General features: G+C 38.9%; 1 protein-coding gene across 1 annotated transcript in view; it reads left to right on the forward strand.

The window, feature by feature from the left end:
• Window positions 1–881: 881 nt before the first annotated feature.
• Window positions 882–22940, forward strand: part of PXDNL (peroxidasin like) — a 118034-nt gene continuing 95975 nt past the window's right edge. Inside the window, exons 1-3 of the mRNA XM_039225000.1 lie at window positions 882–921; window positions 1184–1296; window positions 1774–1874. Coding sequence (XP_039080931.1) covers window positions 882–921; window positions 1184–1296; window positions 1774–1874 — 254 coding nt within the window. The remainder of the gene's footprint in view (window positions 922–1183; window positions 1297–1773; window positions 1875–22940) is intronic.

The following is a 22940-nucleotide window of genomic DNA, read 5'->3' on the forward strand; positions in this document are numbered from 1 at the left end:
GCCCCGCGTCGGGCTCTGTGCTGACTGCCAGCTCAGAGCCTGGAGCCTGTTTCAGAGTCTGTGACTCCCTCTCTCTCTGACCCTCCCCTGCTCACGCTGTCTCTCTCTCTCTCCTAGAAATAAATAAAACATTTAAAAAAAAAATGTGATACCTGAAAAGTAATGTGGATCCTTGACATTCTGATAGTCTGAGGACCCTTTTCAGGGAGGTGTATCTAAATCCTTTCAAATAAGTTTACAAAATACTTTTGCCTGGTCTATACCCCTGGAATAGAGGTTTTACACTTTACTGTATATTATTATCACCTGTGGAGCTTTGAAGAATCCCAGTGCCTATTCCATCTGCCAGACCCCTTATTAAATCAGAATTGGCAGAGGCATGGTCCCAGATAACAGTACAAGGCCCGAGACAGAGCTCAAAATGATGTCTTAGAAATGTTAAAGATTCATGTAACTATACAATGATTCACATAAAACCATGGTTGAGAGCCAGTGTTAGTTTTTGAGACCACAGCTCAATGCTCCTTATCAGCTAGTTGAAGAAACATGGTTCTAGAAAATTCTTTTCCTTGCCATCCTAACATGTAGCTATATTTTTGAGATTTGGGGTCAAAGCGAGATCTTCCATACTATCAAGTAATGCTGAGGAAATCTTTCCAGTTAGACATAAACCTACCAGTCACTACTGCTCTGAAAAAGTTAGAGGAGTTCTAATCTGTGGGAAGGGAAAGTAATTTGGACTTCCAAACCTTTAGTAAGCAAGTTTTGGCAAAGCAATCTCTTTTTCATTTTCAACTAGAATTGTGATTTCTATGGTTCATATGGTTTTTAACTCATCTGCAGAGAGATTGCCTCAGCATCAACTGGGAAACTTGTTAACCATGTGGTTTCCTAGACATCATTCTAAGAGAATTGGATCGAGTAAGTTTTGGGGCAAACTCAGGAGTCAGTGTATTTACAAAACACCAGATGATTCTGATGCACTCACAGTCACTGTAACCTCTAACCTATTCAGGGGGTTCAGGAATTCTGATTGCATCCACAGGAACTTGATAAAACATTTCAGGAATTCTGATTGCATCAGATACCCAGAGACACAAGTAGGAAAGATCCAGGTTTCACATTCATGACATTCACAAAAATCACAGAGATTTAAAAATGAAATAACTTTGCCATCCCATAGTTGAAGAAAAAGGACATAGTGCTTACGTGTTATATAAATTTGTTCTCATCAAACCTTTTGACCGGATTAGTTACATCCTCATATTTGTAAATCCATTCACAGTATCCTTTCCTGTAGGCTTTCAGCAGTAGGCATGGCAGAAAGAAAACAGTCTGGTGAATCTGTTGATATGTGTTTATCCCCCTTCAGAAAAGTCCTGTGATATTTGCCAGGTTGACGAATGTCACTCTTAGTTCAGTATATTCTGTATGGTAGAATAGATTTGAAAAACATGTTGTAGACAGACATTTCTGTTTCTTAGAGAAATTGCTACCCAACACATGTGACCTCACTAGTCAGAGTTTTCTACAGTCATGCTAAGTGTCAGAGTTTAAGGCAGTGATTCTTAATATTTTGAATCAAGGATCTCTGAGAGTCTGAGAGACTTAGAGCTCTCTTACCCAGATATTTGAACATATTTAAATGAAGTCAGGGTTTCTATATATTTTTAGAGACTCTATTAACATCCCACAGCTCCTTACAGCCACATTGCAGCTTAAAAAGTCCTGGTATAAGATATGTGGTATCTATATGAATTTAGAATTTAATAGGATTTTTTTTGTTTGTTTTTGTTTTTCAGGTATCTGTACAAGAATGAAATTCATGCCCTAGATAAGCAAACCTTTAAAGGACTCAGATCCTTAGAACAGCTGTAAGTAATAAAAACTTCTTTATTGAATCATTGATGGTTACGGTTCAAATGGAAGTTTTTTTAATGCCATTATGTGATAGTTGAGCAATTATTTTAAGCTTTGTCATGAAGCTTGAATGATTGAATATTCTGTCATTAGTTGGATAGAAATCAGAAATGTGTAATGGAGTTGGAGTGAGGGCAGGAAGACAGAGCTCAGCTGGGATCCTAGCCCCTGTGTGTAGTGGTGTGCTCTTGGGTGACTTGCCTTCCCTAGATCTCTGTTTCCATATCTCCGGAATAAAGATATTTCTGCTGTGAAGATGAAGATGTGCCATGCAGAGACTCTAGCTTATCATGTGATACAAAACAGGCATTTCATAGAAGGTAGCTGATGGTTGTGATTGTTATTAATTTATCAAACCCATAGACATTAAACTGATATGGGAATTCCCAGAGCATGACATCAACCCCTTATCTGACAAATTAATAACCAAATCCAATGTTAATTAAAAGACTTGCCTGAGGTGGGGCGCCTGGGTGGCTTAGTCGGTTAAGCGTCCGACTTTCGCTTAGGTCATGATCTCGCGGTTCGTGGGTTCGAGCCCCGCGTCGGGCTCTGTGCTGGCTGCCAGCTCAGAGCCTGGAGCCTGTTTCAGTCTGTGACTCCCTGTCTCTCTGACCCTTCCCTGATCATGCTGTCTCTCTCTCTCCTAGAAATAAATAAAAAAACATTAAAAAAATTAAAAAAAAAAAAAAAAAAAAAAGACTTGCCTGAGGTGAAAAGATCTGCAACCCAGATCTCCTGATGGCTATCCTAGTACCCTTTTCCCTTCTGACACACCCTATTGCTGGTTGCAAACAAAGTTTGGAATCTCATAAACTGTAGGCTCACTTTTCAGAATTACAGTGTGAAATAGGGATTTTCAGTATGAAGAATTCATGATATATAGTTACACTGCTACTGAATGGCAATTTGATATTTTATTCAGATATTTTTCTCAATTATTAGTGCCCGTGATGCAAATACTAATTTGATATTTCAAGTGGTTTTGCCTCATTCATGACAAGCTATGTGATATCTTGTCAGTTTAGAGATATAGAATACTCTTTGATTTTTAATTAATAGGACTCTTAAATACCAGCTTTATTCTCAGCTTTATTTCTGTCTTCAATGTGGCTTCTGGTTTTCAAAAGGCTGTTTGCAATCATTTCTGTAATAAACATACTTCTGTAACGGTCCAAAAAAATCTAGATTTCTTTCTTTCTAGAGGGCCAAAGTGTTTGGTTATAGTACTAAAATATGATCAAATACATTTTTAAAAATTATTATTTTCATCTACTTCTCTCCTTGTTAATTTTCTTTGATGTGACTAATGATCTATTCTGTGACAAAATGTTTCTTCATCTTTTTCTTTATTATTTTAAATTGTGTAATGTTTTAGGAAACTTTTACTATATTGTAGAACCATCATAAAAACAAGTAAGTATAAATTCTTTAACAACAACAATAAATCTTTATGACTGTGTTGTGTTTTCCATGAAATATATTTACAAATGATTTATGAAAATTAACATATGAAAAGTTCCAATTCTAGTTTAAAGTGCACATAATTCTCATCAGTAAATGCTTTATATTCTGATAATAATAATTGGTCGTACTAACATTGAGTAATACTATTGTTTAAAGCCATGGAAACAGGCATTTCTGCTGGCTAATTTTAAAGCATGAGTCCATGCTCTTGTGAATCACGATTCAAAGAAGATTTTTGGAACCCAAAGATGTAATCTCTAATCTTTGGAAATGTTCATGATTTTAATCACAGCTCTGAAAGCCAATTCATTTCAGTATCGCTATCAAACTAAACAAGAGCTTGAGATGCCTGAAATATTTTTTCTTTAAGATCTATAATAAATGGCCTTTCTTTTAAGGATTCTTATTGTACATAACCGGTTCATAACTGGTTTTGGATTAAGTTCCTTTTTGAGGAATGGAGGGGCACATGATAGGTATTTGTGTAGCCTTGCAAATATGGTAGGGCATTGTAATGCCAATCCAGCTACTGACATGATTGCTTACATTCAGTATCAAAATACACTTTTTGATTTTCCTGTAGCCTTCAAGACAGTCTGTGGTTTAAACAAATGGAAATGAGAAGTGAGGAAGGGATATTGAAGAAGGAATTATTAGCTTAGTTCTTTTTTTCTTTTTAAGTTTGTTTTCAGAGAAAGAGACAGAGAGAGCAAGAGAGGGAGGGGCAGAGAGAGAGGGAGAGAGAATCCCAAGCAGGCTCTGTGCTGTCAGTGTGGAGCTCCACTCAGCGCTCAAACCCACAAACTGTGAGATCATGACCTGAGTTGAAATCAAGAGTCGGATGCTTAGTTGACTGAGCCAACTAGGTGCCCCAGCCTAATTGTTTTTTTTGTTTTTTGATCTTTTGTTCGGTTAAAAATTTGATAAACTGCATTATTCTTAAAACCACTTCATTGAGGTATGATTGGCATACCTCAATGGCTGTGCATATTTAATGTAAACAACTTGATGAGTTTGGAGATAAGTATTCACCGATGAACCCATTGCCATAATCTATGTGATAGATATACCCATGACTTCCAAAATTTTCCTTTTATCTATCCCCTTAGTTGTTTTTGTTGTTGTTGTTATTCATTATTTGTGATAAGAACACTTAACATCTACCTTCTTAGCAAAATTTTAAGCATACAATACAGCATTAAGTCCTAAAACTATAACACTACAAGAAGAAATAATAGAGAACATCTTCTTGACATTGGCCTTCAATGATTTCCTGGATATGAAAGCAAAAGCACAGGCAACAACAGTAAAAATAGACAACTAGAGCTATATGAAACTAAAAAAATGTCGGTACAACAAAGGAAACCATCAACAAAATAAAAGGCAACTTACGAAATGGAAAAAACATTTGCAAACATATATCTAATAAATCCAAAATATATGGAGAACTCCTACCATTCAATAGCAAAAGCCCAAATAATCTGATTAAAAAATAGGCAAAGGACTTGAATAGATATTTTTCCAAAATAGATATATAATTGGCCAACAAGTACGTGAGAATGTGCTTAACATCACTAATCAGCAGAGAAATGCAAATTAAAACCACAATGTGAAGTCACCTCACACTTGTTAGGATGGCTATTATAAAATAAATAAATAAAATTGTAGGTAAGAATGGTTTAGAGGAAAGGGAATTCCGTATGCACTGTTGGTAGGAGTGTCAATTGACACAGCCGCTATGAAAACAGTATGGAAGTTCCTCAAAAAATTAAAAATAAAATTACCATGTAATTCACCAATTCCATCTCTGGGTATTTATTCCAAGAAATTGAAATCAGAATCTCAGAGGTACCTGCACTCCCATGCTCACTGTGTCATTATTCACAATAGCCAACGCACAGAAACAATCTAAATGTCCATTGCCAGATGAATGGGATAAGGAAAATGTGGTGTACATACAATGGAATATTATTCAAGCTTAAAAAAGAAAGAACTTCTGCCATTTGTGATAACATGGGTGAATCTGAAGGGGATTATGCTAAGTAAAATAAGCCTGACACAGAAGGACAAATGCTACATAATGCATTTATAAGAGAAATCTAAACAGTCAAACTCAAAAAATGCAGAGTAGAATAGTGGTTGCCAGGGAATGGGGGAGGGAGAAATGGGAAGATGTTAATCAAAGGGTATAAACTTTTAATTATGCAGGATCCTAGATACCTAGAGATCTTCTGTACAAAATAGTGACCAACCACATTCTGCTTTAAGGGTGAATTCTGTCTTTACATTGCATCAGATTATCTTCTATGTGTTGGCTACATGAAGAGAAATTCTGGGATTAAATGCAACAGAGTTTATAAATTAAAACACAAATCTTATTTTAAATATTAATAAGACATAGTTATTTTTATAAAGTAATTTGTATCTTTATATTGATTGTGTCAGGGGAGAAGATGGAGTAAGGAGTAATTATCTTTATAAGAATTATAATGAGTGAATTATTATGTAGGAAGATAGAATGATTACATATTAAGAAAGTATATATTAAAATGAATACATTTGTGAGGATACAATCAATTTTACCAAATGGAAAGACCATTTCCTTGGGTATAATTTTCCATTTTATGTATAGCCGAACACCACTGGTTAAGGGGGACAGTAGTTCCAAAGCACGTTCTTATTCTACAAATGACAGGACTCCAATGCTCCTTTCAAAACGAGAGTAATTACCATGTCCTTAGAAAGCACAATTTAATATTTCTTACATTATTATATTATTAATCAGCCATCTTACTTTCAATGAACTCTTCTTCATCTAAAAATTCTGTCTTTATTCCAATAATACAATGGGCGTATTTTCATTAATTAATTTTTTGCCAGTGAATTTCTCATCCTAGCCTCCTTAGGAGGTACCAGGTAGCTCTTGTGAAAATAGTATCTTCTAGTCATTTTCTTCATAAGACCACTGAACTAAAAGTGACACTATTTTAGTTAGTCATTGTTGTTTAACTTACCTTTCCTTTTCAATGTGTAACTTCATATTCCTTACTTTTCCTTTTCTTTAGATATTTACTTATTCCTAAATGGTCTATTTTATCTATGGCATTTGTATTAGATAACATCAGGCTTTCACACCTGTGTTATATTTTGCTCCATGACTTAAATATCAACATGGTGTTCCATTGTCTACTGAAATCATGGAAAGAGGCAGAACAGCGTTTCTGAGAACATAAGATTTTAGAAATCAGACTGAATTAAGTTTCGTCTGACTGAACATGTGCTGTACTTATTAACCTTTTATTGTTTTTTAAATAAGGAGACTAATAAGTACTTGCCAGGCTGACTCTGAGATCTAGGGATAATATATATGAAACACTGGGCAAGAGAAGGTCCTGAAATAATAATACCTGTTCATTTCTATAGTGGTATTTAAATTATTTTGTAATTATTATTTTAGTAATTATTTTCTGTACAACTTTTAAAAAGAAAAACCTTGCTTTATTTATTTATTTATTTATTTATTTATTTTAAGAAACAGATAATTGAAATGGTGTTTTTTTAAATACAAATTTAGGGGCGTCTGGGTGGCTCCGTCGGTTAAGCTTCCGGCTCAGGTCACGATCTCACGGTCCGTGGGTTTCAGTCCCGCATCGGGCTCTGTGCTGACAGCTCAGAGCCTGGAGCCTGTTTCAAATTCTGTGTCTCCCTCTCTCTCTGCACTTTGCTAGCTCATGCTCTGTCTCTGTCTCAAAAATAAATAAATGTTAAAAAAATACAAATTTAAATTTAACCAGTGACACAAAATATTATTAACTTAATTTTTTCGGCCTTTCTTCATCTGTCCAGTTTATTTTAAAGGGCTTTCCAATCTGATTACTTACTGAAGCCATAAATAACTATAAATGCTAAAAAGATAATCTTTTTAAACATGTAAATATCTCAAATTATACAGTTAATATTTCAAAACTTTTTTTAAAAAATCTTATTTTTTTCAAGAAGTTTCAAGCCTAATTAAAATTTGTTAAATATCTAAAATTACAAGGAATGAAGTAACTACCCTAAAGCTTTTGGATTTACAGATACTTTGAAAATACAAAAATTCTGACTGGAACAAAAAAATATATATGTAAAACTTCTTTTGTTCATTCATTGCCTGAAAGTCCTGCATTAGAGCCACTTTGGGTTTATCTACATTGTCAATGGCATTCATCCAAAGGCCACCAGGAATATTCCCCATAGGTAAACAAGTTGAGTTTGTCACTCCTTGCAGTGAATGAGAACACATGCTACAAGGAGTCATAAATCGGAAGTATCAGTAAGAGGCCTTTAAAAAAAAAAAAAAAACATATTTTAAACCTAGATTTTTGCTGGGTGATTTTGAGAGGGATAAGAAGGCAGGGATTTGCTCTAAATTGAAAAATGCCAGAAAGTGGGCACTAGTCTATGATTGTGTATCTTAATAAATCTTATCTATAGAGAGTAGGGAATAGAATGAGGATAAAGCTGCAATTGGTAAGTCTATAGCATTCCGTCAATCTGGTCAAAAGAAGACAGCGTTTAGTATTTTGTGGGTAGAAAAGTAACCTTGTTTTTACTTGTGCTTAGACAAAATTTAGAAGGAGCCTTGTTTTGTACCATTTTATCAAGATCTCACGGTAACTTTGTCATAGCTTGGATTCTGTGAGATTACATTCAGTAGAGTACCAGTAGCGTACTCACTATCCATAAGTGCCAGGCCAGCTTCTGAATGTCAAAGATAATTTTTTTTCCTTTCCAACTTCGTCTCAGCGGTAAAAGCATCTTTGATGTATAACATCTGAAAAGGTTTCACTGATTTATAAACAGAGAAAAACTTCTTCTTTTGACTCTGATGTTGTAGGAGAAAGAAGATTTACATTTCACTTTTAAAAACTAGAAACCCATACAAAATAGATAAAGCAGCAGTTTTTAGACACTGGACAACGGGCAACAAAGAGCTGTGATCTGTGACACAGGGACACATGATGTGATCTCTGTGACTGTCATAGCTGGCTGCCCACAGGCAACTTCCAGGTTGAAGCACAGGGAAGGTTACACAGCCAGAGACTCACTGAGTTGAGGAGACGAGGACCGTGGCATGGTGAAAGTTGGTGGGTGGGGCACCAGAAAGCAGAAAGCTGCACAGATGGAGGCTTGGAGACCTAAAGAAGCTTCTCCTAGTCTTTGTCTGGAAACTGATCAGCACATGTTAGAGGAAATGATCTCTGCTCAGAAGAGGACCACTGGAAAGCTCTAAGTCAAAAAAGTGCCAGAAACTCCTACACAGGGCTGAGAATAGTTTGTGCTACTACCAGCCAGTGTGGGAGGACTTCATGCTACATAGCACTGGATAGAGTCCTCAGTAAAGTGTCATCTTAATAGAGGGGCTAAATGAGTCCTTTTATGAAGACTACTTGCCCTGCTCTAGCACAGGTTAAAGCAAACCAGAGAAAATCAAACTGCCCTCAGATAATATAATAGTGCCAGAATGAAGTCCACTATTCATTGAAGGAATGCAACAAAATCTAGCACCCAACATTAATGATTCTCATCATTTAATCAAAATTTGCAGCGAGAGCACATCATGCCAGAGTTACAAAATCAAAAAACCAAAATCTGATAGAACAAGAGGAGAAATAAACAAATTCAACACTCTTCTGTCAATAATTGATAGAAAGGTAGACAGAAAACTAACTAAGAGTGTAGGAGACCAGAATAACAGTATCAACCAACTTGGCCTAACCGATATTAATAGGGCACTCCACTTTAAGCCTGAAGAATATACAACATTTTCGAGTGCACAGGGAACATTTACCAAGATAGTTCATATTCTAAGCTACAAAATACTTCTCAATAGTTTTCTTTTTTAACAGAAAAATGGATTAATTCATGAATAGGAGAGAATTGCAGTTTGGGGCAAGCATATAGTAAGCCATAGGCAAGTCCAACAAAGAAAAGAGAAAATGTTATTTCATGGGGAAGGAGGGAGTTGGAAGCTGTTGTTTTGGACCAAAGTCTATTGGAGAAAAGCAAGAGTTCAGGGTCATGATGGTTTCTCATTGGCTGAGTTGCTGGGGTAGTTGATTTCTTGCAGGAGATGCAATGTGTATCTTTTCCTGTTGTGGCCTGTAATTGGTGATTCTCTCCTGTTGATGATTCTTCTGTTGGGGTCCGTAATCCACACTACTTCCTCTAATTGACACAAAGTGGTATAGTGTGAAAGCTCCCCCTTCTGGGCTCTCCAATCCATTTGAGTGAAGTTTCTCTTTCCTAATTTTCACATTTCCATCTTTTGATTAAGATCTTTCTTTGGAAACATCACTGATCAAGAGTTAGGTTTTCTTAATTCAGTGGTCTTTTGTGCTTTGATGCCAAGACTTTTTCCAGATGGCATGCCCCACGTTGGAGAGAAATTGTAAACCTACTGAGGTCACATGCAAGTAACAAGGAGTAGGAGAGAAAACTCTCAGGTACTTATATCTATAAGCCATATTTATGGAGACCATAAACATTGCAGATCATCTCCATGTTGGGTACATCATTTGTACAAAGGTTTTGACAGGCAACAAGTACAGAATCAAAAGTAACATGACAATTCCCACTTGTAAGATGGCTCTAAATCAGCACCCTAGGTCTGAAAGCAGCCGACTGAAAATAGTTATTGATACATATTCTGACTTAGGGGAGAAAATTCTCCCTCCAGAGGCAAACCTGGAGTCCTGTATGCCTTCTGAAAGTCCCCACTTAAAGCAGTCATGAAAGTAGGATAGAGGATACCGCAAGAGTACACTGAAAGAACTGAGTGCATTTGGGAAAGTATAGTGTAGGTATAAACAGGAAGCAATAGCTGATAAACATTTTACAAGACAGCAAAACTTCAGAGACATTTTTTTAATTTATTTCTAGGAGAGAGAGAGAGAGAGAGAGAGAGAGCGTGAGCAGGGGAGGGTCAGAGAGAGAGGGAGTCACAGACTGAAACAGGCTCCAGGCTCTGAGCTGGCAGTCAGCACAGAGCCCGACGCGGGGCTCGAACACATGAACCGCGAGATCCTGACCTAAGCGAAAGTCGGACGCTTAACCGACTAAGCCACCCAGGCGCCCCGACTTCAGAGACATTTTAAAACACTATTCTCAAAAGAAGTGTTTGGACCTAAATGTGTTACCAATAATACACAACCCGTGAAGTTGTAAATTTACATACCATGAATTTGGATAAGAATGCAGAGACGGCTGGATAAAGAAGATGTGGTATATATACAGAATGGAATATTATTCAGCAAATAAAAGGAGTCTTGTCATTTGCAGCAACATGGATAGACCTAGAGGGTAATATGCTAAGTGATATAAGTTAAAGAAAGACAAATGCTGTATGATTTTACTTACGTAAAATCTAAGCAAACAACAGAAACAGACTCATAGATAAGGAAAACACACTGTTGGTCAGAGGGAAGTGGGTGAAGGACAGATGACACAGGTAGAAGAGATTAGGAAGTATAAACTTCCAGTTATAAAATGAATAAATCATGGGGTTGCAATATACATCATAGAGAATGTAGTCAATTTGTATGGTAACAGATGGTAACTAAACTTATCATGGAAATCATTTTTAATATACAAAAATATCAAATCACTATGATGTACACCTGAAACTAATAGGCCATTATGTCAATTGTATGTCAAGGAAAAATGAAAAGACAAAATAAAATTTGCATATTGTTGAAAAAATAAAAATATAGCCAGCCTTTGGTAGAGTAATCTTTTTACAGTGCACTCCTGGGAAGGAAAGACCTTAAGCATAACACCTTCAGCCTCAAGATTTTCTCTTTTGGAAAAGACATCTCAAAAAAGACTCTTTTCAGTCTTTCTGGAAAGGCCCCTAACAGGTGCCACTAACTAACCTTTGTACCACGAATCTCCTGGGAAGAGACTTTTGGATTCATGTGACACATCTAAAGAAAGCACCAAACCCTGACTGGACCTGCACACCATCTGGCGACCTGAAAATAAAGATTTCCTGGAACTGAACCAGATGATATCTGATGAGATAGCAGTCCCAAGATGTCTGGACCAGACCACTTAGAAGGTTAAGTACATTTTGGAGCATTGAAATCAAACAAAATATCTTTTCTGATAAAAAGAGAATTAACTAGGGAACAATGATAGAAAGATATCACATAAATTTCCAAATTGTTAGACCTACCAAGCAATTCAAAGAAGAAATCACAAGAAAAATTAGGAAATATTTTAAATAAAATAAAAATGAAATGACAACATATTGAAATTTTGAGGATGTAACTAAAGTAGTGGCCAGATTGCAACTTCTAACATTAAATACTTATATTTGAAAAGAATGATGATATCAAATCCACTGATTTGATCCAAGTGATCCAAGTTTCTACCTTAATAATCTAGACAAGCAGAGCAAATTATATCCAAAGTAAGCAGAAAGAAGGAAATAACAAAGATGAGTTAAAGTCAAAGAAACAGAAAATAGAACCACAATAAAGTGAATACACAAAAGTCTTATTTGTTGAAAAGAGCAATAATATTGATAGACTTTAAGCCAAATTATCAGAAAGAAGGGAGAAGATACAGTTTACCAATATCAAGAATGAGGGTGTCAGTACAGATACTGTGAAAACACTAAATGGACAATAAGGGTTTATCTTGAACAATTTTCTTCCAGTAAATTGGACAACTGAATGAAATGAAAAAAATAGATTTGAAGGTTACAGCTTATAAAGTTTACTCAAAAACAGTCTATATAACTGTATACATATTAAAATATATAAAAGAACTTATATTTGTAGTTAAAACATTTCCAAATAAAAATAAATTCCGTGTCTAGATACATTAATTGGTGAATTGTTAGAAACATTTAAGGAAGAAATAAATCTAATTCTATACCATTTTTTTTTAAAGCAAAAGAGGGACACTTTTCAACTCATTTGAGTTGTAGTCATTTTATGATACCAAGTGAGACAAAAAGGCATTACAAGAAAAGAAAATAAAAACCCCGTATCCCTCATTCATATATATGCAAAATGCCTTCACCAAATATTAGAAAGTCAAATCTAGCAAATTATCTGAAAGGTATAATAAATAAATTGTGCACTAGTACATTTGACTTAAGGAATATAAGTTGGTTTAACATTTGAAAACCAGCAATATATTTCACCATACTAATAGATTAAAGAAGGAAAGAAAACATATGATCATCTCAGTATATGCAGAAAAAGCATTTGGCAAAATTTAACAGTCATTCATGATAAAAAATCCTCAGCAAATTAAGAGTGAATAGAAATTTTTTCAACCTGGGAAGCGACATCTAGGAAAGGTCCTTGCCTAATTCGTATTCAGTGGTAAAAAGACTGAGTCCTTATTTAGCTCTCAGGTTGGGAGCAGGAAGAATGAAAGGAAGTAAGCGTGGAAAGATGTTCATCATTCTAAGTCATTAGGGAAATGCAAATTAAAACCACCATGAGATACCAAGATACCCCCTTTAGAAAGGCTAAATTAAGCACACTGAAATCACCCAGTGGTAGGGAAAATGCGGAGCGCCTGGAACTCTCTCACACCTGTGCTGCTGGGAATGCAAAATTACAGCCACTTTCAAACCCAGTTTTGCAATATCTTTTAAAGTTAAATGTTTAAGGGTGGGACACAGCAATTACACTTTTTAGTGGAAGTATCTACTGAAGAAATAAGACATAATTCCGGACAGAGACTAGCACTTTATGATTATAGCATTTTTATTAAAATACCCCCAGACTAGAAACAACCCAATGTCCATCAATCAACTGGTGAATGGATCAACAAATTAGGGTGTGTCCACACAATGGGCTAACACTCAGGAATAAACAGGAATAAACCACCGATACTCATAACATCACAGATGAATTTAAAACACATGCTAAGTGAGGGGCGCCTGGGTGGCTTAGTCGGTTAAGCGTCTGGCTTTCGCTTAGGTCATGATCTCGCGGTTCGTGGGTTCGAGCCCCGCGTCGGGCTCTGTGCTGACTGCCAGCTCAGAGCCTGGAGCCTGTTTCGGAGTCTGTGACTCCCTCTCTCTCTGACCCTCCCCTGCTCACGCTGTCTCTCTCTCTCTCCTAGAAATAAATAAAACATTAAAAAAAAAAAAAAACACATGCTAAGTGAAAGGAGCTGCAAAAGTAAGACTTTATACTATCTGAATACATTTATAGTACATTCCAAGAAATGCGTATCTCTAGTGACAAAGAACAGGTCAGTGGTTTCCTGGGGGGAGGTGAGGGTTGGTGGTGGTGGCGGGTTTGGGAGGTAGAATTGGCTGCAAAGTATATGAGAGCATTTTGGGGGCTCATGGAAACATTCTATATCATATTTGTGATGCTGGTTAAGTGATGCATACATTTATCGCAGCTAATTTATTTACATACTTAAAATTGTTTAATTGTTATCATATGTAACTTATACCTCAATAAGGCTGACTTAAAAGTAAACAAGGACAAATGGATACCTCATCACTGTTTGCCAGATCTTTCCATTCATTTACACTCATTCCCATTTTTGTTTGCTAAATCTATAATTTCTTATACCAGCTTATGGTAAGTCTTGCAGTCAGATAATAAAATGCTTCCAATGTTGATTTTCTTTTTTTTTTTAATGGTTTATTTATTTCTGGGAGAGAGAGAGAGAGAGACAGCATGAGCAGGGGAGGGTCAGAGAGAGAGGGAGTCACAGACTGAAACAGGCTCCAGGCTCTGAGCTGGCAGTCAGCACAGAGCCCGCCGCGGGGCTCGAACCCACGAACCGCAAGATCATGACCTAAGTGAAAGTCGGACGCTTAACCGACTAAGCCATCCAGATGCCCCCAATGTTGATTTTCTTTTTAAACATTGTTTGCATTCCTGTATGTAGTTTAGAATTAGCTTGCTCATTTCTATCGTCTCTCCATTACCCACTCCATTACCACCAGGTAAAGCACTCTGAGATTCTGATTGGAATCCCATTGAATCTGTAGATCTATCAGGTGCAATGTTTATCACCAAACATCCTATCAATGGATTCAGACCAGATGTACTAAAATGAATTCTTTTGGGTGGAAGTCTATCCAAAGCAAAAATTTTAGTCACCTAAAGAATTTGGGTAAGATCAAAGCACGTCTTTGGCCAGTAACTGCATCACCTATATCTTGGGCAGAGCAACTGGGAGAACTTTCTTGGAACCTGAACGACCTGAGGGCTGGGTATGAGGTTACCAGGGGCGGCAATTTGATCCTCTTTCCTGAGAGTCATTAAAATTCAATTTTGAAGCATCTTTCTAGGAATAGTTATGTCCTTGCATCAATTCATTTTGTCTTTCCAACTGGCTTTGTGACATTTGAGGTATATTTGATAAGAAAATAGCAATACAATATTCTCTGTTGTTTACACTCTAGCACTTCTGTGTCTGGGATTGGCTTTTCCAGTCCATTCCACCTTGTCATCCTATTCCTCACTGATGTGCCTCAGCATGAGGCTAACCCAGGCAAACCCTCTTTTGGGCACTGCATGAAAAGAAAGCTTTGAGGACTTTCCCCCTCTTCTACACAATTCTGGATAAGATCTGTAGGATAAAGAATAATCCTGACTTTGAAATGTCCAAGTTTGTTCTTCAATAGCAAGTGGACGTTAAAAACAGAGAAGTTCTCTGATTTTTGGGGGCTCTCCAAAGTTTCCTAGGGAAAAGCCCAGACACTCACACTGAGAAATAGGTCGGTGGGGGCGGAGAGGGGTGTTTCTCATCCCCCGTGTCGCCCTGTGCTTGCTACCAGTGCTTCTGACTGGCTGGGATCAGAGCCAAGGACGGCGTTTGTATCAGACTTCAAGCATTGCTGTTGCTAACGTGCCTGGAGAGGAGAATAAGATTTATGGGTTTGAGTATGTTTTGAAGTCATGCCGTAAAGAACGGCTGCTGCCAATTAATCTGTGTTTGGGTTTTGGATTGAATTCCCTCTTCTAATTTATGTCGTAAGAGGACAGTTTGTGGATTAGTGTTTCTAAAGTTAAGACTTTCATCTGCCTTGCGGTGTGCTCAGTAGCGTTCCTGAACCAGAGAATAACCAGCCTGGCAGCGTGTGAGAATCACCCAGGAAGCTCACAAAAATAGCACTGGCTGCCCACCCTTGCAATAAATCAGAATCTCAGGAAGAAGAGGCTAGAGTTTCTCTTAAAGTCCCCTGGGAGAGTCTAATGTGCAGTCAGGGTTAAGAATCATTATCTTTACCTTAAAGGTATTACATATCCTCAAGATACTATCCGCATCTTATCTGGGTTTTGTTTCCTTTTCTCTCTGCAAGCCTCTACTAACAACCGTCACCGAGAGTTTATAAGCCTTGTTATCTGGAGTCTACCTTTTTATCTGGCATAAAAGCTGTGCCGTGTACCAGGCAAATAAAAACACATTAGGTCTGGGTTTTAAATGGATTATTATGAATATTTGGGTTCAACTTGTTTTGCTATGCCGCAGAGCACTTAGGTCATTGGCCTTAATTTCCATCCTCCTGTTCATTCCTGATATAATTGCATGAAAGCAGTGTGTGTGTGTGTGTGTGTGTGTGTTTAGTAAGGGATAAGGGGCAGGCTCCTTCATCTATGTTTAATATTATAGCCAATATTTGTGTTAGGCTAGCATAGACTTTGAAAATTGATACCATAAAATTTGTGATATGTTATAAAGAGAAGAACCTAAAAACTTAAAAACTATTTCTGTTTATTAAAAAGGGGACTTGGATTGTTTAGAAAACAGTATGTCTTTATTGACACTATCCTAAAATACTAGGCTCCATCATTTCTCGGTGCTCAGGACTATATCATTTACTCTTCTGGAACCTTCCCATTTCCCCTTTGCCTTTGATTTGCCCTCCTTCATGATACCTTTCCTTTAAAGAAATACCTAGGTTTTTCTCACACAACCCAGTCTTGAGCCTGTATTCCCATTTAGCTACTATTCTCTTTTTTCCCTGTTTGTATATCAAGTATACATTGCATTGTGACAGAGAACAGCTTAAACTGGCCTCAGCTAAAAAAAAAAAAAAAAAAAAAAAAAAAAAACAATCATCTAATGACTTACCAAAAGAAAAGCCAAAACACACAAAAAACCCTCAAAGGAAAAAAACCAAGACGCTGATCTCTTTTCCAGTTCAGACATCAAAAATGATAACGGTGTGCCTGGGTGGCTCAGTTGGTTGAGCGTCCAACTTTAGCTCAGGTCATGATCTCCTGGTTTGTGAGTTTGAGCCCTACATCAGGCCCTGTGCTGACAGCTCAGAGCCTGGAGCCTGCCTCAGATTCTGTCTCCCTCTCTCTCTGCCCCTCCTCCACTTGTGCTCTGTCTCTCTCCATCTCTCAAAAGTAAATAAATGTTAAAAAAAAATTTTAATGGTAAATAGTATCACACACTTTATCAGACTTCATCATTAACACATGGTTTTTGTACACATTGTGGCATTTAATTTTCTAGAAGCTGTGAAGTAAATGTTTCTATCATAAATTTAAAAAAAAAAACAGAATCTTGGAGAATCTGAAGTTAAATGTTCTGTGCATCACTGCATAATCACAGCTAGTGGTAGAATCGGATCAATATTAAGGTCCTTTGATTCTGAGTTTTCATAAGGATATCACTATTTAATACTGTAAAAATAGGACTTTTGTTTTAGAAACATTTTGCTTGTTTTTATTCTGGTTATTTCTCAAGTGGTGATAATAAAAAATGTTTATGGAGCCAGTATTTCAGAGTAATCACTGTGGCCCTTTAGAGAAGCATGCCTTCTCTTCAAAAGGTCAGGAGCACGCTGGCTCATCTGCATATTCGGCACTGTAGACAGACCGGACCTACAGCCTCAATTATTATAGCAACTCCATCTTTATAAGAACCTATAGCAAAGACTTGCAGATCATGGTAGTAAAATTTAGCCAACAAAGATTATGTATTTAGCAGCATTTAGGATGTATTCTGTCTTAGCGGGACATCTTCAACTGAGTGTGGTTGGTGACAGAGGAAGACTCTTCACCAGTACTTTATGATTGGAGTTTGGCAGTGATTGACTCCTTTTTCTGTACTTGAAATTGTATGTTGTCCACTGAGATGCTGATGACAGTCACCATGCATTCTTTGAGTGCATCCTTCTTTCGCCTCTTAACCTTTGCAGATGCTCTTCGCTATTCCCGGACTCTCACCCCTGTTTTCTTTACCTGACTCAACTCCTTGCTCAATCATCTGTGTAAGTCACGGCTGTGTCTGACTTAAGTAACAGTCTCTCCTACTCCACCTCCCTGATTACCTGAAAGATCTTTGTTTTTATACTTATTTGCTATTGGATGCACCTACCTTCCTCCCAGGGATGAGCCTCTGGTTCGCATCTGGTTCCTGCCACCAGGCAGGGGTCTGAGATCTCTGCATTGTGCTAACCTCTCTGGTGTCTGGCAGATGGGTTGTCTGCTTTTCTTGAGTAAAGGCTAGACAGGAAGAAGAGGGTAAACAACAATAAGCAAGCTCACATGTATCATGGAGAAAGTGGAGACTTTGAAGCACAGTCTTATGTGGTCTATACGGATACCACATCTTGCTGGGCAAAGGTAGTGAGAACTCCCTCCACTGGTTTCAGTTCCTTGGTAGCCCTACGGGGACTCTGGCTAACCCCCTTCTTAGGGGCTGTTGGAGTATGGCCTTCCCTGAAACAGGGCAGGTTCAGCAGCCCATTTCCGTTGGTGTCAGTCCACAGGCTCAGGAATTATTTTAATGTTTTAAGAAGTCACAGACTCTAAGGGCAACTGGGTGGCTCATCTGGTAAGGTGTCAGACTTTTGATTCTGGCTCAAGTCATGATCTCATGGTCATGAGATCGAGCCCCGTGTTGGGCTCTATGCTGAGCATGGAGCCTGCTTGGGATTCTCTCCCCCTCTTCCTATACCCCTCCCTCCCTCTCTCTTTCTCCCTCTAAATAAATAAATAAATAAATAAATAAATGTCACATGTTATAGCTTTTCTTATGACTATAATTAATTAATTCATTCATCCATTCATGTACACATTCAAAATATTTGAGTGTCTACTTTGTGCCAGGTATTTTGTAGGCACTGGAAATCAATCAGTGAATAAAACAGAACCTACTAGCCTCAAGGTGGTTACTTTCTAGGGAGGAGGGAACAAAGACACAAGTCCATGTGTGAAGTACCAGGGAGATAGTTGTGGCACTACTGTGAAAGGGTGAATTGTGGTGTTACTTGGGGTACGTGTGGGCTCACAGTGAGGGGCATTGGAACAGAGACCAAAGGGAGAAAGGAAACCATTTAGGGACAGAGCATTCTAAGCAGAGGATAAGTGCAAAGGCCCTGAGGTAGAAACTAAGTAGTAGAGTTATATTTGAGGAACAGCAAGGAGCTAGTTGGACTGAAGTTCAGGGTGAGGGAAGAGTAGCAGAGACATGTGGGCTGTGGTGGGTAGTTGGTAGCTGGAGTTATGGTGGGCAGAGTGAAAGAATAAAGATACTGGGAATTTTGAGCTGAGAAGTGATAGATCTGATTTACATTTAAAATGATCATTTTTGCTTCTTCAAAGTATTCAGTAGGAAGAAGGGAAAAGCTTAGAAGCAAGGGTGGTAGAGATGGGAAGGAAAAGTATTTCTATTTGAAATATGTGTTGAAGATAAAACAGGATTTCCCAGAGAACTGATTCATAAGGTGGGAGAAAGACAGAAAGAAGAATGTCTCCCAAGTTCTTGGCCCAGCTCAGTGGCTCTTAATAGAGGACTTGTCATCTTGCCTTCCCTGGGCATCGTTTGGTAACACGTGGCAGCATTTTTGGTTGTATAGTTGAGGCACAGAACATGCTGCAGGAGTGCAGTGGGTAGAGGCCTGGGGTACCACTAAACATCCTAGAACACAGGGTACCTCCTGTCTCCCCAGTAATTAGCCAGCCCTAAATGTCAACAGCACCAAGATCAGAAAACCCTGGCTTAGAAGGACAGGTTTCATTTACTGAGATGTGGAGAACGCAGGAGGTGTGGCCAGGGGAAGCAGAACTCCCTTTGGACACGGCAAGCCTTGTGGATGTTCCAGAGAATGTGGAGGCCACTGGGTAGGTCTGCTCTGACTTTAGGACAGAGGCCCAGATGGAGATCAGTTTTGGGTGTATTCATTGTATGGATAAGACTTAACGTCCACCAGGCAGAGGAGATGATTTAGGGAGGCGTAGCTAAAATAGAGATCTCATTCAGATGTTAGGAGATTAACAGGTTGAGAAGGAAGCGGAAAAGGGAATTGGAAATGACAAATGAATGACAGGAACTTAGAGCAGGTGTTGCAGAAGCCCAAGGACATTTTCAGCTCCTACGGGGTGATCTGTTCCATGCATTTGAGAACTCAAGAGAGACAAGGATGCAAATTGGACCTTAGACTTGGTAAACTAGTCATCAGCGAGCCTCATGGCAAATTACACTCCAGGCACAAACAAGGGGGCCAGCCCAACTGCAGCAGCATTGGGAAAGGCCGTGTGAAAAAGAATGACAGTGACAGCTGCCCGCATCCAGAGAAGGCAACAAAAATGCCCAGACCCAAACTCTGAACAAGTATTTCCATGGGCTCATTTTCAGCCTCCCCGTGCATGTATGCTTGGCAATGGGATGTGACATCAGAATATATGCAGTCTTAGTCGCACTTCTACTTTTTCTTACTTATTTTATGTTTACAGCTGTACTATTTTTACCACACACCACACACTTAACAGCTTAAACCACACAGCTTCCTTGTTGTACGGTTCTCTGGGGCAGAATTTCATCACAGTCTCACTTGGCTGAAACTAAGGGGTTGGCGGGGCTGTTCCTTTTCTGGAAGCTTGAGGGGAGAATCCGTTTCCTGCTCATTTGTGTTGTTGGCAGGATTCAGTTTCCTGTGGCTGTAGGACCGCAAGCTCAGGGCTGGTCCCAACTTCTAGCGGTGGCCCAAGGCTCCCTCCCTACATTTCAGTAGGGTGGGATGAGTCCTTCCCCTACTCTGAGTCTTTGCTCTTTCTTTTTCTGTTACACCTCCCTGCTGAATTCTCTGCCTTTCCTGTCCATTTTTACAGATTCATGTGATTATATCCCACCCATATAATCCACTGAGATAACACCTCCATTTCATAGACCTTGACATTAACAACATCCTGCAAAACTTCCCTTCACTATTTACTGTAACATATTTGTTCACAGGTTCCGGGGATTAGTGCAGGGTTATCTTTCCGTGGCCACTATTCTGCCTACCACAATAACATTAGGCATTCTTCGATAACACAATTTAATGGCTATATATTATTAGCTATGTGGATGTATTATAAGTAATTTTAAACATTTCTTTCATTTTTGGATATTTAAATTTTTTCTATGTTAAGTAGTACTATCATGACATCCTTTTGCATTCATTTTTTCAGTGAAATTATTTAGATCTTTTTGACATTCCCTGGCAGAACTTATTTTCTCCCCACTTCCTGCCTCCAAGACATTTTCTCAGCTGCAAGGAACATGGGGTGCCAGTCATTTTCAGTCCTAGGACAATTGTCTAAATAACTTATGGATGAGTCCATTGAGCTTCCACTCATGGTTGTAAATATTGCAATGGTCTTTGGTCTCCCCCTTTTCTAAATCATCTTTCACACAACCACCAAATCAGGCAGATAAGGAATCTGGGGCACAGAGAGAGGTTAAGCTACTTGCTCAAGATCAAAAAGCCAGCGAGTTGAGGAGCCAGGATTAGACCCAGGAGTTTGGAACCAGATCGTACTCCTTTGTACATGCTTCCTCTTTGCATTCCTTTCTTCACTTTCTTTTTTCAAAGCCCAACAGAAGTAACCTCTGTCTTTATAGGTTTCCTATGTGCACTCCTGGTACCATTTTGTCACAGCCCTGTAGATGTTTCTGTCTACTACATACACGTCATAATGATCATGAAGGACCCATGTTTACTACTATGACTTTAAGTATCACTTTAAGTATTTACATGCAGAAAAATAGGGACCACTTAGACAATTGTCCTGAGCCCTGGGGCAGGATATCTCCTGAGGCCATGCCTCAGAGAGTTGTTGTAAAGAGTAAATAGGGTGATTTATATAAAGCGGCTAGATCAGGGCCTGGCAAGCATGAGATGCCACAGAAATGTTTGCTGCTATTGTTTGGGTGATCATTTTGAGGGAGAAGTGACTATCCATCAGGTGCAGATGGGAACCTGAGGGTAGAAGGCAGGTGGGGAGACTGTACCAGGCAGGTGGAAATATGAGGGCTTGTGAGTAAAGGTGCTTAGGTATGAGATTTGCACAACAGCCTCATTAGAGGCAAGAAGGGGGTGCGAAGGTAAGGACCCATGGATGTTCCACATCACAGCGGGCCTCATATGGTGTGCAAAGGTGTCTTGCTGATAAGGAGTAGCTAGGAGTGTCTGAATCAGAGTTATACTTTAGAAAGATTTCCCGGCAGCTGTCTAATAAATGGGCTGCATGCATGCAAGATGAGAGGCAGCTAAAGCAATTAGTTAAGAGAAGAGTCAGAATGAACACAAGGGCATTGGAGATGGCAGGCAGATATGTGAGGAAGGTAGAAGCTATACCAACTGCTGAGGGAGCGAGAGAGTGAAAGGAGGAGCTGGGTCAACTGAGCGAGGAGTGATGTCTCTTCCTGGACAAGGAACCGAGACGGTGCAGGCTGGAGGGAATGCGATGCCACGCTGAGTCCCCGGTGCCCACAGGACACTTGGGGGGAGATGTCTAGGAGACAGCCAGAAATGCAAGTCTGTCCTGGCCAAATGAATTGGAAAGTCGTAAGCATAGATACTGATAGGTAGTGGTCAAGGTGGTTGGTGAGGTGTTCTAGTAATTATTGTTGGAGGCATTTTCTCTCAATGGCTATTAAACTGCAGGCATAGTTAACATGCAATCGTATATTGGGAAAGAAGGTAATGAGGAGGGTATATTGTATGTTTGGAAACGCAGAGCTTGAGTGACAGGCCGACTAACTATTTAGAGACAGAAATAGAAGAGACAGGAGGAGGTGGGATGGAGAAGCATTAAAATAGATCTCCTCGGTGCTCAGCCCAGAAAAGGAAATTTTCCTGAACTGCCGGGACATTTTTCCTCACATCCCTTCTAGATGTACCTAGAACCTCAGCTGCTATCTACCACGTTAAAGTTTAGACACTGTAGGCTTAACGGACTAAATATTAACACGGACACTAACCCCATAGGCTGTCTCACTCGATAAAAATGTAGAAACCCCTAAGATTCAGTGACTCATTCTGAAAGCGAGTAGCTGTTCTGAGGCATTGTTATACCCCTTTCCTCCTCCAGGTGTCACCGTTAACTCGCAATCCCGGCCTCGGTCTGCAAGGCACAAAGCCACCGGAGGCCAAGCACCAACCAAGCACTCCCACACAGGCCCTGCTGGTCTGGGACTCCCGTATCCAATACATGTGCATTGGGAAGATGCTGAGGACATTGAGGACAGATTCTAAATGAGAATGAGGGTGACATAGCACAGTATCTGGGTTGGGT

This window comes from Hyaena hyaena, unplaced genomic scaffold, assembly GCF_003009895.1.
Source record: "Hyaena hyaena isolate Hyena2069 unplaced genomic scaffold, ASM300989v1 scaffold_1852, whole genome shotgun sequence".
Classification (NCBI taxonomy): Eukaryota; Metazoa; Chordata; class Mammalia; order Carnivora; family Hyaenidae; genus Hyaena; species Hyaena hyaena.